The 15,169-nt window shown below is 40.2% G+C and overlaps 1 protein-coding gene across 8 annotated transcripts in view; it reads right to left on the minus strand.

Moving 5' to 3' along the window:
* SPAST (spastin) overlaps window positions 1-15,169 on the minus strand; it is a 74,283-nt gene that overhangs the window by 36,312 nt on the left and 22,802 nt on the right. For all 8 annotated transcript variants that reach the window (XM_074990029.1, XM_074990027.1, XM_074990028.1 and 5 more), the window contains 7 exons: window positions 11,948-12,135; window positions 10,574-10,707; window positions 10,150-10,243; window positions 5,863-5,937; window positions 3,403-3,474; window positions 2,815-2,890; window positions 1,534-1,625 (listed from right to left, as the gene is read on the minus strand). In XM_074990029.1, the coding sequence (XP_074846130.1) occupies window positions 1,534-1,625; window positions 2,815-2,890; window positions 3,403-3,474; window positions 5,863-5,937; window positions 10,150-10,243; window positions 10,574-10,707; window positions 11,948-12,135 (731 nt within the window). The remainder of the gene's footprint in view (window positions 1-1,533; window positions 1,626-2,814; window positions 2,891-3,402; window positions 3,475-5,862; window positions 5,938-10,149; window positions 10,244-10,573; window positions 10,708-11,947; window positions 12,136-15,169) is intronic.

Genomic DNA, 15,169 nt, shown 5'->3' on the forward strand with positions numbered 1-15,169 from the left:
TCCACACCAGATCAGAATAATGGTCAGTCTAATATCCTGAATGACCATGGCCATTACCATTTATCTCAAAGGAAAGTGACAGAAAACTCAATCAGATAATTGTGCCATAGCCTATCCACAAATGGACTTTCTTCCCAAGTCTCTCTGTTAAGAGGGTGATTTATGACCTGAAGCATGAAGACTCATCTCTTCCATTATTTTTAAATCTACCTAATTAGGAATGTTTCAATTATCATATATCTGTCCAGATCTCTCCTGGAATCCTGCTGAACTGTTGGCCTCAATAGCTGATACTTATCAATTCTACAAGAACATTACGTGAAAGAGTACATCCTTTTCTGAGTTTTAGATTCGCTGTCTTTTAATTGTTTAAATATTTCCTTATTTTTGTACTATAAGAGGATAAATAGAACTTCCTTGCATATGTCTATCATTGCACTTCTAAACTAAAGTGTTGCAATCTGTACCAGCTCTGTTTACATGGAAGTTTTTTCATGCCTTTAGCCACTCTCATTGTTTGTCTCTGAACCCCTGTTTCGACTCAGTTGTTGACATAAGGGACTAATGAAGTCATTCTACTTCTAAACACTTTCATGTCTGACAGCCCCAGGACTGGGAGGTTTCCAGGTACTCCAATATGCTGGATATGCCAATATATTCTGGGTAGGGTGCTGTGCCACATGGAAGGACACTCAGGGCAAGCCACGCATGGTCATGCTGGGTGGCGAGTCACTCTGGGCAGGGTGATGCTCTAAGCAGCTCACACATGGCAGCTGCTCTGGGGGGGTGGGAGGGAAGAGCGCTGCTCTAGGCAGTTCAAGCATGGCTCCATTGCATGGGGAGCCATTTTAGGCAGCAGGAACTGGGTGGAAGAATAGAGGAACCCCTGGCTGCACATACACAAGATGGAATGCCAGTTAATTGCAAAATCTGGTTGTTTGAATACCCATTAAAACAGAATTTACTTTATTTACAATCAATGGCATTCTAATTTTTATTGTTTTCCCATCCTGATGGCAGCATGTCTCAGTGTACATATGAAACCTTGATTACTTATATGTGCTACATTTCTCACCTGCCATTTTCTATAAACCAAATGACTATTTACTACAAATCTATAATACTCAGAGAACAAGCCTCCTTAAAACAGTTTCATAAATTGCATACATCAAAAAAATCTAACAACATTTAGCCAGAATCCTCTCTTTTCTGCAAAGTACCAAATTTCCAAAAGTTCAGGCTCCCATTAGGCGGGAATGATACACCCTTGAACAGCAAAACAAAAACACGCAAACGCCACTACTGTTTCTAGAGATGTATACTGTGTAAGTGGGGTTTAGGCCTGACTTTGAACCTCAATATCTTCAACTGCTTACAGTCATTAACCCACAACAGGGATGCTCAGTTCTTTCTCCTGGCCAAGAAATGAATTCATCTTAATCCCACTAGCATATTATTAGCACATTTCATTGGCACCCATGACTGCATTAACTAATTTAAGTACCCAACAATACTATAAATACTGATACTTACGCCATCAAATTCTATTAAAAATTCTGTTTTTAGACGCCTACTAGCATCATGTTCACCTTCTCTTCGTTCACATAAAAGGCTATCTACTTCATCTAAATGAAAAAAATCTGAGTTTTAGAGTTTCAGCCAGTGAGACAGCTAAATATCAAGTTTGAAATTCAATGATTACAGTAAACATTGAGTTATCAGTTAGAAAGCACTATAAAACTGCATTTTGGAAGGGCTATGGGAAATGCTGCAGGACAGGGGTTGGGATGCAGGAGGGCTTCCAGGACACTGGATCTGGCAAACATTCACTTCAGGAGGCTCCCCACACATAGTAATGTATTCCTGCAGATGATATGGGGAGGTATAGCCAGGAAGCTCTGTGCACTGTGGCCCCCAGAGGAGCCAGCCCCCACAGCTCTGACTGGCTGCCATCTCCAGCCTATGGGAGTTGTAGGGGTGATTTCTGCAAGCAAAAGCAGCGTGCAGTACCACCCTCCTCTTATGAGCAGCAGAGATACATTGTCACATATGGGGAGCCACACAAAGTGAACATTACCTGGACCTGGTGCCATGAAATCCTTCCTCTGATTGCCTGTTGCCCCAAGCCTCTGTCCCATCTCACACCCACACCCCCTCCTGAGCCCCAACCCTCAAGCTCTGAGCCCTCTCCCACACAACACTCTCCCTTTTAGTTAACAGGAATTTTTGATTTACCAGTATCCCTCACTCCTCCAACACAAACACACAAAAAGCTTTTATTGTATTTTGCTAGCGGGGGGGACACCAATAAGAGGTAGTTTTATCTTTATGCTTCAGCATGCAGCCAAGCACTGGCAAAACTGTTCGAAAAATATTAGATTGGTGTTAAAAGCAAGGCCATGGGGCGCCCAGTGATCAGGAATCTGACAAGATAGAAATTTTGTATGCATTTTGTCATCTGTGTAATCTGTGAAATGTATTCATAACTGTACTGCGGGTCATATATAAAAATGCACTAACACACAAATCTTTGCATGCAAGGTATGATAGGACAATTCTTTTGTTCGTTAAGCTTTTCCTAGATTACTTGATACTAGAGCAGACTATGGAACATGCTCAAATGAAACACGCTCCCTAAATGAAATGTGAGTTAAGGAGCAAGTAATAAGGTAAGAGGATCTTGCTGCATTAGTGATGTCTTAAAATTATTTGCAAAAGTGAGCCTCAAAGAGACAGTGCACTTAATTTTTTTTCTAAAATACAATCTTTTAAAAAACTATATACTGATCCTACAGTCAAACATTAAGATCTCACCTATAAAAATTATTGATGGCTGAAGTTCTCTGGCTACTGCAAAAAGAGCACGCACCAGTTTCTCGCCTTCTCCTACCTAAAACGGTCAAGCATTTTAAAAGCAAATATTAGAAAAAAGTTAAGATGCAGTTTATGACAACTTTGGTTTGCGTGACCCATTCCCATACCACAGATAAGCAAACTACTAATTCAGCATGGAGGGGCAGGGAAGCTTTCTACCTTTTTCCACACACAGATATATGAAAGTTTCACTAATAAGTGGCAGGATATATTAAAGCGACAGAAGGTAGTTAAGTGCCTAAATCTCAATGAAATTCAGAACAAGTTCTATTGAAATATATTACAGCCTCTAGACTTATGAAATATTTCCACAGGAATATCAAATGCATCGTCTCATGTGCTCATGACACTTTAAAAGACATGTGGAGGGGTTTTGGCTTAACAAGGCTAGTGGACTGAGGTAGTTCCCTCCCATGGCATAAGATATCCCCCTCACACTCAAAAATATTAAGGTACTAGCCCTACAAGTCCTTCAGGTAGTCAATATCCTAACGTATTAGCATTAAGAAAACAAACAACATTACTTACGTATTTTGAAGTTAGGCTTGCAGCACTTATGTTAAAGAAGGTTGAATTTGATTCTGCAGCAACTGCTTTGGCCTGAAAAACAGTAAATGCCTTCTTACTGGTGGCAAGTAGAAGAACTCCACTGTATTTTAGTCTTTAGAATAGGCTTAACAAGACTGTAAATATATTGTATGAAGAAAAATAGAATATGATGTAATATAATTTGACTATATCAGGATTTTATAGGATATAAAATTTAGTATGTCTCATGAACAACTCAACTACCTCTGCTAAATCAATTAATAAGGAAAAACTAAAACACTATTAGATGGAAACTTGCCAATTTAGGTAGTTCATACTTCAGTTACTCAAAATGGTACTGTCCTAAAGAATTAGGGCTGTCTTTGCCTCATTTCTTCAATATGAAACTTGAACTACATGATTCAGTGTCTAGAACCAAACTAAAGCATAAGCCCTAAGATATACATCACAGTGTCTACTTATAGGAATTTTCTTGCAATAGTTTATGCACCAAGGCATTTCAGGAACTGATACAATGCAAACATTTCTTGATGCTGCTATACACAAAATGCATATCAGAATAGTGCTCTTATCTTGAAATAGAGTATCCATACACAATAGAGCCTATTTAGTAATTGAGCCATTAGACACAATATTGCTTATTTCAAAATAGCCCTATTCCATGTCTACACAGCCCTAATTTCCAAATATCTATTTTGACATAAGTGCTATTTCTCATATGAAGAGATTTACCAATTCGAATAAGTCATCTGCTATAGCAACATTATTTCAAAATAGTGGTTGCATTACGTAGATGCTTGCAAAGGTTATTTCAAAATAGCAGTAATTATTTCAAAACAACTTTGCTGTGTAGACATACCTTAAGGGACCTCAGGAAGTCATTGCATCCAGCTCCCTGCACTCATGGCAGGGCAAAGCACCATCTATAAACATCTGGGGGCGGTGTTTGTCTAACGTGCTCTTAAATATCTCCACTGACAGAGATTCTACAACCTCCCTAGGCAATTTATTCCAGCACTTGATCACTCTGACAGGCAGTTTTTCCTCATGTCCAGCCTAGATGCCCCTTGCTACAATTTAAAGCAACTGCTTCTTGTCCTACCCTCAGAGATTAAGGAGAATAATCATTCTTCCTCCTCTTAGTAATAAGTTTTCAAGTATCTAAAAGGCTGCGTCCCCTCTCTTTTCCAGACTAAACAAAACAATTTTTTTCAATCTTCCCTCATAGGTCATTTTTTCTAGAACTTCAATCATTTTTGTTGCTCTTCTCTAGACTCTTTGCAATATATCCACATTTTTCCTGAAATGTGGCTCCCAGAACTAGATACAGTACTCTAGTTGAGGGCTACTCAGTGCAGAACAGAGCAGAAGAATTACTTCTCATGTCTTACTTACAATACTCCTCCTAATGCATCCCAGAATTGTGTTTGCTTTTTTGCACCAGTGCCTCATTGCTGACTCATAGTTAGCCTGCGGTCCACTATCAGCCCTAGTTCCTTTTCCACAATACTTCTTCCTAGACAATAGTTTCCCTGTGTGAGTGAGTGAGTGAGAGAGAGAGACAGAGACTGTTCCTGCCCAAGTGGAGTACTTTGTATTTGTCTTCATTGAACTTCATCCTAAGTTTACCTCATTTTTCCAGATCATTTTTAATTTTCATTCGATCTTCCAAAGCACTTGCAAACCCTCTCAGCTTGGTATCATCTGCAAACTTTACAAGTGTACTGTCTATCCCATTGTCTAAATCACCGATGAAGATATTGAGTACAACTGGTCTCTGAGGAACCTCACCTATTATGCCTCTCCAACATCACTTAACTATTGCAAACTACACTCTAGGAACAGTTATCCAACCAGTTATGTGCCCATCTAATACTGGTTCCATCTAGGTTGTGTTTCCCTAGTTTGTTAATAAGGTCTTGCGATACTGTATTAAAAGATTTACTGAAGTCTAGCTATACCCACATCTACTGCTCAGATCCATCCACAAGGCTTGTTGCCCTGTCCAAAAATAAAAGGCTGGTTGGTTGGTCGGACATTTCTTTTTGACTGTTATCACTTTATCATCTTCAAGATGTTTCCAACTGATTCCTCAATTATTTGCTCCATTATCTTTCCTGATATAGAAGTTAAGCTGACTGATCTGCAATTTCCTGGGTTGTCCCCATTTCCCTTTTTATAAATAGGCACTATATGTGCCCTTTTCTAGTGTTCTGGAATCTTTCCCATCTTCCAAGACTTTTCAAAGAGAATAACTAGTGGCTCAGATATCATCTCAGTCAGCTCCTTACAGAACTATTACTAAGTAGCACTGGATCACAACGGTATAATTTAGGATATCCCTATGGAGGATCTCTCAATTTCATAGACAAAAAAAAGCACCATTTTCTGAGACTCACATCTAGAGTTCTGCCAAACAAGAAACAGTAATTTTCTCACCAACATAGTCTTCCCATTTCCTGGTGGGCCAAACAGCAATAATCCACGTGGAGGCGCTCTAAGTCCTGTAAATAACTGAAAAATATTCTGCTTTAAAATAACTCCCTTTGCTAGGTTACAAATACTGCAAATAAGCATGAGAATCAGTTTTATAGACTACAGCATTTTAGTTCCTTACATACTACAGATCCATTTTCTCTAATGAAACATACCGAATTACAGAATGAACATGATACAGTGTCACGTGCAGGGCATTCTAAGGTATTGTTCTTTAACTGCCACCTGTAGAACATGCTGGTGCATTCTGAAAGGTACCTAGTTCTCAATGTCTGAACTCAGCAACACATGTGCTCTGGATCCAGAGCAGGCCTGGCATGTTGACTGTCCTTACCCAGCTTTCATCAGTGGGTAGCTGTGTTGGTATGTAACTGTAAAACCAAAGAAGTCCTGTGGCACCTTATAGACAAACAGATTTTTTGAAGCATAAGCTTTCGTGGGCAAAGACCTGCTTCATCAGATGCATTGGCGTCAATACACTGGACTTGACTTGTTGAATGCGAAACAAATACTGAGCAGAGATCAAGAGAGAAAATGTCTTAGATTGCCAAAAACCCTGCAGTCTGAAATTGCCAGCAAAAAAAGTCATAAATTCAAAGCCAGATTCTGCCAGGCCTTGCATGGGCACGGTCTTAACTCATAAGATGGAATTTCACTGAAATATTTACCTTACACAGCAGTACTCAAAGAAGCAATGGTCTCTTAATGCTAAACAACTCCAGGGTTTAAGAAAGAATTACATTCTTTGTTTAGTATCGGAGGGGTAGCTGTGTTAGTCTGGATCTGTAACAGCAACGAAGGGTCCTGTGGCACCTTATAGACTAACAGAAAAGTTTTGAGCATGAGCTTTCGTGAGCACGGACTCTGATGAAGTGAGTCTGTGCTCACAAAGGCTCATGCTCAAAACTTTTCTGTTAGTCTATAAGGTGCCACAGGACCCTTCGTTGCTATCCTTTGTTTAGTTCACTCTGACTCTCCACACGCTGTCGCCCCGCCCCCACATCGGTAAATGTGCCTGCTGTAACATTTATAGGGTTGATCAAACAGAGACGCCACCCACCCCTCTCCCAAACACAGCTATAACTTTCAGGGGGACTTTACTTCCAGATGAGCTGTTTCGCTTCCTTTGAAACAATATTGCACAAGGGGCGAAGGGTAGGAATTTCCTGTATTTGCCTGATAACAGCCATTGCTAACCTGTGAAAGCACAGCAGGAAACTGCATTCTTCTCACTGCTCTTTAAACAACGGAAAAAATCCCTCCTCACACCTCTGGCTGCTGCAGCTGGAATGAACATTTAGTCTCATTCACAAAACACACCTGTTTCTGCAGCTCCCTCCCCTCTGCCCACAGGCTTGGCCAGCTCCCACTTTCTGAAGCTGGCTGTGGGGGCTGCAGCAAAAGCGGCAGCTCTGTGCACAAAGAGCTGAGCCAGGCTGGAAGACAATTAAGCCACTTTACGTACACTCCCTTATGTTTTCTTGCAGAGCTGGGGCTTTTGCAGCAAGATGGAGAAAATTTGGCCATCAGGATCTCGTCTGCCTGTGGGAAAGCTGAGCTGGTTGGGAGCAGAGGTTGGGGAAGCCTGCAGAGGTCATGGATATGTGTGATTATGCTACACCCCAGTTACAAAATTTCACATCCCACACTTTGCATACCCTGTACTAGGAGGCACCCGAGGTCTTCCAGGAGGTACAGCAACATCTAGGTAGCTGTCTAGTTTTACAAGAGGCTAGATAAAAATCATTAACAATGTCAGTATAGTACAAACTAATATTTCATACAGAGCAGTTTAGATTAATCTATGTACACTAAAATATAAGTCCAATACTTATATTGCCATTGATTTATTGTATAATTACATGGTAAAATGAGAATGTAATAATAATACAGTAATAGTGTGCTGTGAACTTCTGGATTTTTAAATCTGATTTTGAGTACTGTACTAAGCAAGTAGTTTTTAAGTGAGGTGAAAGTATGATTTGTCCTGCATACCCTCACTCTTGAAAGAGGTACAATAGTGTGGAAAGGACAAGAATCATTAAGTTAGAACAATAATCAGAAGAAGTAGGTCTTACCCACGGAAGCTCATGATCTAATACATTTATCTTTAAGGTGCCACAGGACTGCCTGTTATTTTAAAACCGTAAGTAATTCTGGTTCTCTGAATACGCCATGTGAGCAGCACTCATTCCTGAAACTTAAACTCCCCTCTCAAAAGATTTTATCCTTGAGGGTGCATCAGCGGGGAGAGAGAGCTAGGCCCCTAACGGATTATAAATATTCCCACATTGTCTCTAGGATCCTCTCTCTATAATAACCATGGCCTTCTCGTCCTATCTAGTTTGAGGCAAAGACTTCAAGAATTGCTTGTTTGAGATGTGTCAAAATGCTTGGTGTGCTTTAGCACCACTTGTGATGGTACCTTAGCATTCCATGTTCGGGTGGCTTGGCACAGTTGTCTTGGTAAACTAATGCACTTTGCTTGGCAACACTGAAGCATTACCATGGAGCTGCAGCACTAGTTTTCTTTTGGCATGCTAGCACCCAATTTGTGTGTATTATTGTTCAAGTTAATTTTGTTAAACTCGATTTTCCTCTGATGCCATAGTACTTTTATTCATTAAAACCAGGTAGAACATTCTTTGAGGAAATAAGTCCACTATATAGCTTTAAATCCCTGGCCAGATTACAGAAAAATGTCAAAGAACATCTAGTAACTTGTTTTGCATCACACAGTCTTGGACTAAGCCATTATGTGTACAGATGCCAGATATGTTTGCAAATATAGCACAGATGGGGTGTTTAGAAATGGACTAGTTTATTTTAGTTATACAAGCTGAATGAGATACAAAAAAATCCCAGCATATGTGGCAAAACACAAATCAGATTTAAATTTAAGCTTATATTTATAGGATCTTGGACACCAACACTGCACAGACACCTAAGACTATTAGAACCAGTCATTTAAAATCAAAAATTGCCAGCATACTCTGTGAAGTGCTTAGAGGTTAGTTATAAAAATGTAAAACATACCAAGCAGTGTATCTTTACAATCCCCCACTTACTACTTCTGTTCAAAGTTGTCCTTCACTATTGCAAAATAGCATTATTTCTGAAATACCACGCCTCATCACTAACTTCCTTCCCTTTTATCAAACTACAAACCTAACATTATTTCATCTGTATGCCCTTCAGTGAGCAATTTTAAACTACTTTGAGGGTGGTATTTATTACTACCAAACCTTCGTGCTTTCATTTTTGGGCTATTTCATGCCACTGGAGACAGAAACTGAAAATATTAGCATAGACAGAGCTTGAGGGTACCATACACCTCTCCTTGCAGCACATCTATATCTCTGAAGACCTGTGACAGTCCTGCGAGAGATTCCACTGCATTAACTCTTCACTGTATTGCAGCACTTCATCATGACTGCTGGATTGCGAATTGTGTAAATACACTATATATTTCAAAGAACATCTGGTCAGTTCGTTCAAAAACTCCCCTAAATACTAAGAACTAGGACCACCAAATTCAGAACACAGCTGCTGCTTCTTATAACTTACAGGAAGTTCAGGTTTTGATTGTGCTAGTAGGGAGGAAGGGCCTGAAGCTCCCTGTCCCCAGTATTCGTTGCTTGCTGTTTTCCTTCCTCACTGTCAGTCAGTGAGGGAAAAGTGCATAGTTTGCTGCATTCCTCACTCTGGCTGAACAGTACAGGGGGCAGGCGAACTGTACCTTTTGCTCTTGCTCCCTCACAGGGATAGGAAGGGGAACAGCAAACGGTTGGGGGTGAGGAAGGGATATGGGCAGGGGATTCAGGTGTGTTTACAGGGGAGCAGGAGTCCAAGCAGGGTGCATAAGGGGGTGCTGGAGTGGCTGAGGGCAGGAGGGTGGCGTAGGAAAGAGTGGCTCTGGTCAGGCTTTGAAAAAACACAAATGATTTAAATAGGTATATTTTGCTTTTATTTAACACACACACACACACACACACACACACACACACACACACACACACACACACACACACACACACACACACACACACACACACACACACACACACACACACACACACACACACCCCCCCCCCCATTAAATTTAAGGACCTCAGCAACAGTGGGTAAATTAGCTCGTAGCTTTATAAAAATTACTGGCTTCTCCATAATGGCAGCACTAATATATTTTTAAGATGCTAGCAACAGGATAAAAATTACTCAGTTGCTTACCTCAGGTCTAAGGGAGGGAAGGATAACAATTTCTTGCAGGGCTTGTTTAGCCAGCTCTTGCCCAGCAATATCATCAAATTTCACAGCTGGCCCACTAACAAAGAAATTGAATATCAATTAGCCTAACAGGAAGCATTATTTTTTACAGCATCTGATTTCATGCATTTAACTATTTTTAAAGAACCAATCTGAAGATAACTAATATAACTGCACACTTTGCTGTTTGTAAGCACTTGTTCATTCATGTGGCTAGTTAGCTGACTGTCAACATGAAAATAAAATATCCAAAGGATAGTTTTATCTAACTTGGGAAATACACTAACTGGTTTTCATTTCTTCCTCAAGAAGCATGACATGTTCTTCATTCTAAACTAAAATCCCAGAAGTTATCTGGCTTCTGAATACAAAAAGATGTTTGACTTACCTGTCAACAATTTCATTGAGAATTAGATTGGCAAAATTACTATCAACATTTCTAAATATCTTCAAGTCTTTCTTTTTGCGAGCAGCAGTTGTAGGTGTAGAAGGCTTGTTAGTTCTGCTGTTTTTTGAAGGAGCCTTAAGACAAGAAACAAAATCAGTTCACAATTCACAAACACATTTTAAAGGCATGCAATTAATAAAATTCAAATGTCACAATTTCAGCTATAAAGCGCCAGACTTTGATATGTCATAGGCCAGCTGACTGTATCCACTGTGCTTAAGTATCTGCTTGAAGCTCTAATTATTTTCAAAAATTAAAATCAAATACTCATTTTTAGAAATTTAGTATATGCAGGTTGAATCTTTTTAATCCATTACTCTCTTGTCCGGCAACACCTGTAATCTGGAATGGTTTTAGTTAGCCGGATGACCACTTATCACTGGTGTGACCAAGTTTCCTGCAGTCCCATAAAGTTTGTTTACAGCCACCAGTCCTGGCTGTCAGTGTTCTGTGCTGTAATTTATCGCTAGAGGTCTTCTAAGAGCCCACTAAGCAGTGAAAGTATTGGTATTGTGTTAGACAATATTGACCTCCTGTGGTCTGGCAAATTCTCATCCAGCATTGGTCAGGTGCTAAGGGTGCCAGATTAGACAGATTCAACCTGTATTCTATTTGGATTCACTTTCTATAACGACATTTTTCCCCAGCATGTACTCAAAAAGACTAAGCAACCAGTGGTTTGGAGAGTTCCAAGTTTTACTCAACGTGACTGACCCTTGTAATACTTGGGCAATGGAATCCAGTGCCACATCCCCTCACACCATGCCAAGAGAGAAGTCATAATCAGATTTCTAACCAGGTTCTGTCTTTTTCTTCCTGATCTCTAATCTTTCTTTTTCTTTCTAACTGTTTAATCTTTTCTTATTGGCACACACCTTTTACTACTATACTTTAATGATGTAATTGGCTTTCTTAAAGCATGATCACTAGAGCTGAGAAACAGGCTATTTTGTACACGCATGGTTTATGGGGAATAGGGGAAAACAAAAATGGGAATCTAGGGCTCAAGATTTTTCTCAGTTATTTGGAAATAATGGGTATTACGGTTTTAAAATACCATCTGAGTAAAATGAAAGCATTCCTGGCTTAAAGGTAAAGTATGATTTGGAGGTTTCCTTTTTTTGCCTTTTTTTAATTCATTTTATAATCAAGACCCCAAGTCCAAGAAGTTTCAGCCCAAAATTTTAGTTTTTAAAATATTGTAAGGAACTGAATGTGAGCATTTAGGTTAGACTACATTTAGTAACAGTAGAGCTTGGCATGGATTACGCATTAACATCAGCAGTTGCTGGGCACTTTTACTCTCTGGCATACCTTGAAAGTTGAAGTTGTGGGATTGGCTCCTTGTCTAGACACAGACAAAGCAGATATCCCACTATAGCTAGGGGTTCTATGGTGACCGGAAAGGCCTGTGGATCCAGTTTTTGCAACAGTCTTTGAACGTGGAAGGGAATTACTTGTGTGTGTTAATGGATCCTTCCTTTTTGGAACAGCTCCACATTCTACAAAGGAAAAACAAAGCTAATGTTGTCATGACAGCATATTAAACATGGCAGAGTATTAAAGAAACTGACACATATAAACAAAATCTCAGTTGTAAAACTAAGCATGTTAAAAAACTAACACTACCTGGAGTCAGAGTTATTCTAACATGTTCACAAAAAATGAAACAGACTTTATTAATAAAGCCTAATCCTTTAGGATGCCATAAATACACTATTCGCTGCTTAAAATTAACCCCTAATTTTAAAAGGTTATTTAGACAAGCAATTTTTAGTGACTATTTGACAAACAATATCCTTTTCCACTATCTCAAGGAAGTATCAGAGGGAGAATACGGACTATAAGGATTCAAACACTTCAGAAGTAGGGATGTAAAATCCCCTTTAATTGGTTAACTACCGTATAATTGTTAACCAATGGAGAAAGGGGGCAGCTGTGCATGCCACTCCTTTGCAGCCCCCTTCCTGCCCATGTGAAGTTGGGGGAGGGACTGCTTTGGTTAGGCTGGCATGCTCCCCACCCATGGTGCACCCAGAGCTGCTGCGGGTAGGAGTGCTCCAGCTGGGCCCAGAGCAGTCCCTGTCCCTCAGTAGCCCTGGGAGCGTTGTGGGTGAGGGTACTCCAGCCCAGTCAGAGAAGCCTCTGTCAACGGCATGGGGACTGCTCCCGTCTAAAGTGGCCCCCCCAGCAGCTTGTCTTCCCAGGCTGCCTCAGACAGGGTCTGCTTCAGCCACACTGAGACAGACCCCCAGGGCTGGAGCAATTCTCTGCCCACACCAGATGTGGGGCTGCTCCAGCCCCTACCAGCTAACTGTAACAAGTAAGCCTTATCTGTTTAGGTGGTTTTACTGGTTAATGGGTTAAACATCCCTATTAAGAAGGGGTACAAAATTGCTATTACAACAAAAAGGTTGCCAAATCCTCAACTTCCAGGTCCAAAGCACCCCACTCCCTAAGAAAAGTAATGCTCACAGCATTTTATTTAAGTCATTTACCAAGCACATTCAACATATGGTCTGGTTTTCTATTATTTAGAATGTCATTTTCATTTCCTGCTAAAAATACTAAAATAATTGAGATTTATAAAAATCTAGGTCATAAGCAAGCTAGAATGTAAAAGTCTGAAGCGTCAGGGATGAATAAAATCAGAATTGATTTAATTATAAAATAAGCAGCTTTAAGGCAGCCTCCCACCTAACACACTGTTAATTGTGATGCAGGTCCATCTTACATTGCTGAGTACAAACACCACAATATCTGTTACTTCCTTGCTCTGACTTTCTTCCATAAGTAAACGGAGACCTTTTTTAGTCTCCGATACAAACATTTGCAGGCAGTACACGTGGACCTGCTAAGAGGGCTATTTGGCTTATATCTGAAGGTTTAATAAAGTAAAATACACTGGGATAGCTAGTCAGTACATGTAAATTGCTCAGGGAAAATGAGGTTTTCAGGCTCAGGACTGGTGGATGTCGGGTTGCAATACATAGCATCTATGGAACAAGTAAGTGGACTGGAGGAAGGAAGGATTTATGTTCACTACACAGCATTAAGTTCCCCCCCTCTGTATATAAAATGAGGCATGGCAAAAATGGGTTTGTAGCCTGTACTGGAAATGCAGATGAGGCCAAATTACACAGTATTACTTAAAGACTAGTTTTTGGACATGTAAAGATAAGGCTTAAGAGTTAAAGAGCAGTTAAGGAACTTCAGCTACAAGTTTAAACACTTTTTGAAAATTGGTATTAGGTTTATTTTTAATTTTGATATTGTAATGTACAAATTTAAACAAAAAAATTTCCAACCTCAACAAGCAACTACTTCCTGCAAGAAATTAAACCTTTTTTTTTTTTGGTTTGTTTCTACATAGTTGCTTTCCAAAGAAAGCACTTTCAGAAAGTTAAAAAAAAAAAAAATGCTTTTAAAAAAAGCCCACACATTTTCAAGGAGATATATTATATATAAAAGCAACAGCACTGGGTTAATAATATTCATCATTCTCTTGACCTCAGGAGGACTACTGAATTTTGTCACATTTATAAATTCCTCAAACAAACTTTATCTACAACTAAGCTAAAGCAAAGAACTTTGAGTCTGTGCATTCCCAGCTGTTAGCGTGACACAGTTTACATCAACAGTAGGTGTTGCCTGAACAACTTAAAGGCAGCAGTCAGGCCAAGCCTTCCTACAAACGGGAGATCCAACTTTTTACAAATTACACACTCAGCAGTCAGTGAAAACACAGCCAGCCCATCTTGCAAGCAACATCTAAGGACCTAGAACACGGGTCAGAAAGCTTTGCAAGTTAGATTGCTGAATTTTACCTTTTGACTTCTATGTGCAGTCCTAGTGCCAGTGATACTTTTTAAAGCCATTAATAGCCCTACTTACACCAGATTCATTAATAAATCAAGAAGCAGAGATTTACTGTTTAGATGGTGGTTGGCAGCATTAGCTGGTCTTTTGTTAATCTGCAGGCAGTATTGCTTTCAGCAAGTGCCCAGCTGGATGGGGGAGGAGGGGCAGGTCTGAGCTCCTGTCTCACTCTTGGCACCCGTGCTAGGAGTTGCTCACTCTGACCTAGAAGAATCCTAGAGGCTTTACCATAGTAGTTAGTTAAGTCTTCTGGAGAGATTTGATCCAGGGATTTATAAAATACCAGAGGTGTGTTAAGCTTCTAAAAACCAGGGTCAAAGCCACAAATGGCCAGGGCCTACCACTTCATGTACAGGCCCATCCAACCCCAGCATTATCCTGCTCTTGGTTTGAGGGTGAAAATAAAAACAGTTTGGAGAGTGCTGAATTTTTATTTCAGGTGTAACAAAGACAGCAATACATATGCAGTCAGAGGGAGGTTGTAGGCAGGAGGTATAGCTGCAGGGTCTGGGAGGAAGGGTGGGTGCATGGGGGTGTGAGATTATTTGGCATTCCACTCTGGGGGCACATGCGACTCCCAACCCCCCCCCCCAACACACACACTCCACTGTTTCCTTAGCTTGATGGAAGGAAGGAGGGAGAGTGGCAGCCTCCTCT

Source organism: Carettochelys insculpta, chromosome 3 (assembly GCF_033958435.1).
Source record: "Carettochelys insculpta isolate YL-2023 chromosome 3, ASM3395843v1, whole genome shotgun sequence".
NCBI lineage: Eukaryota > Metazoa > Chordata > Testudines > Carettochelyidae > Carettochelys > Carettochelys insculpta.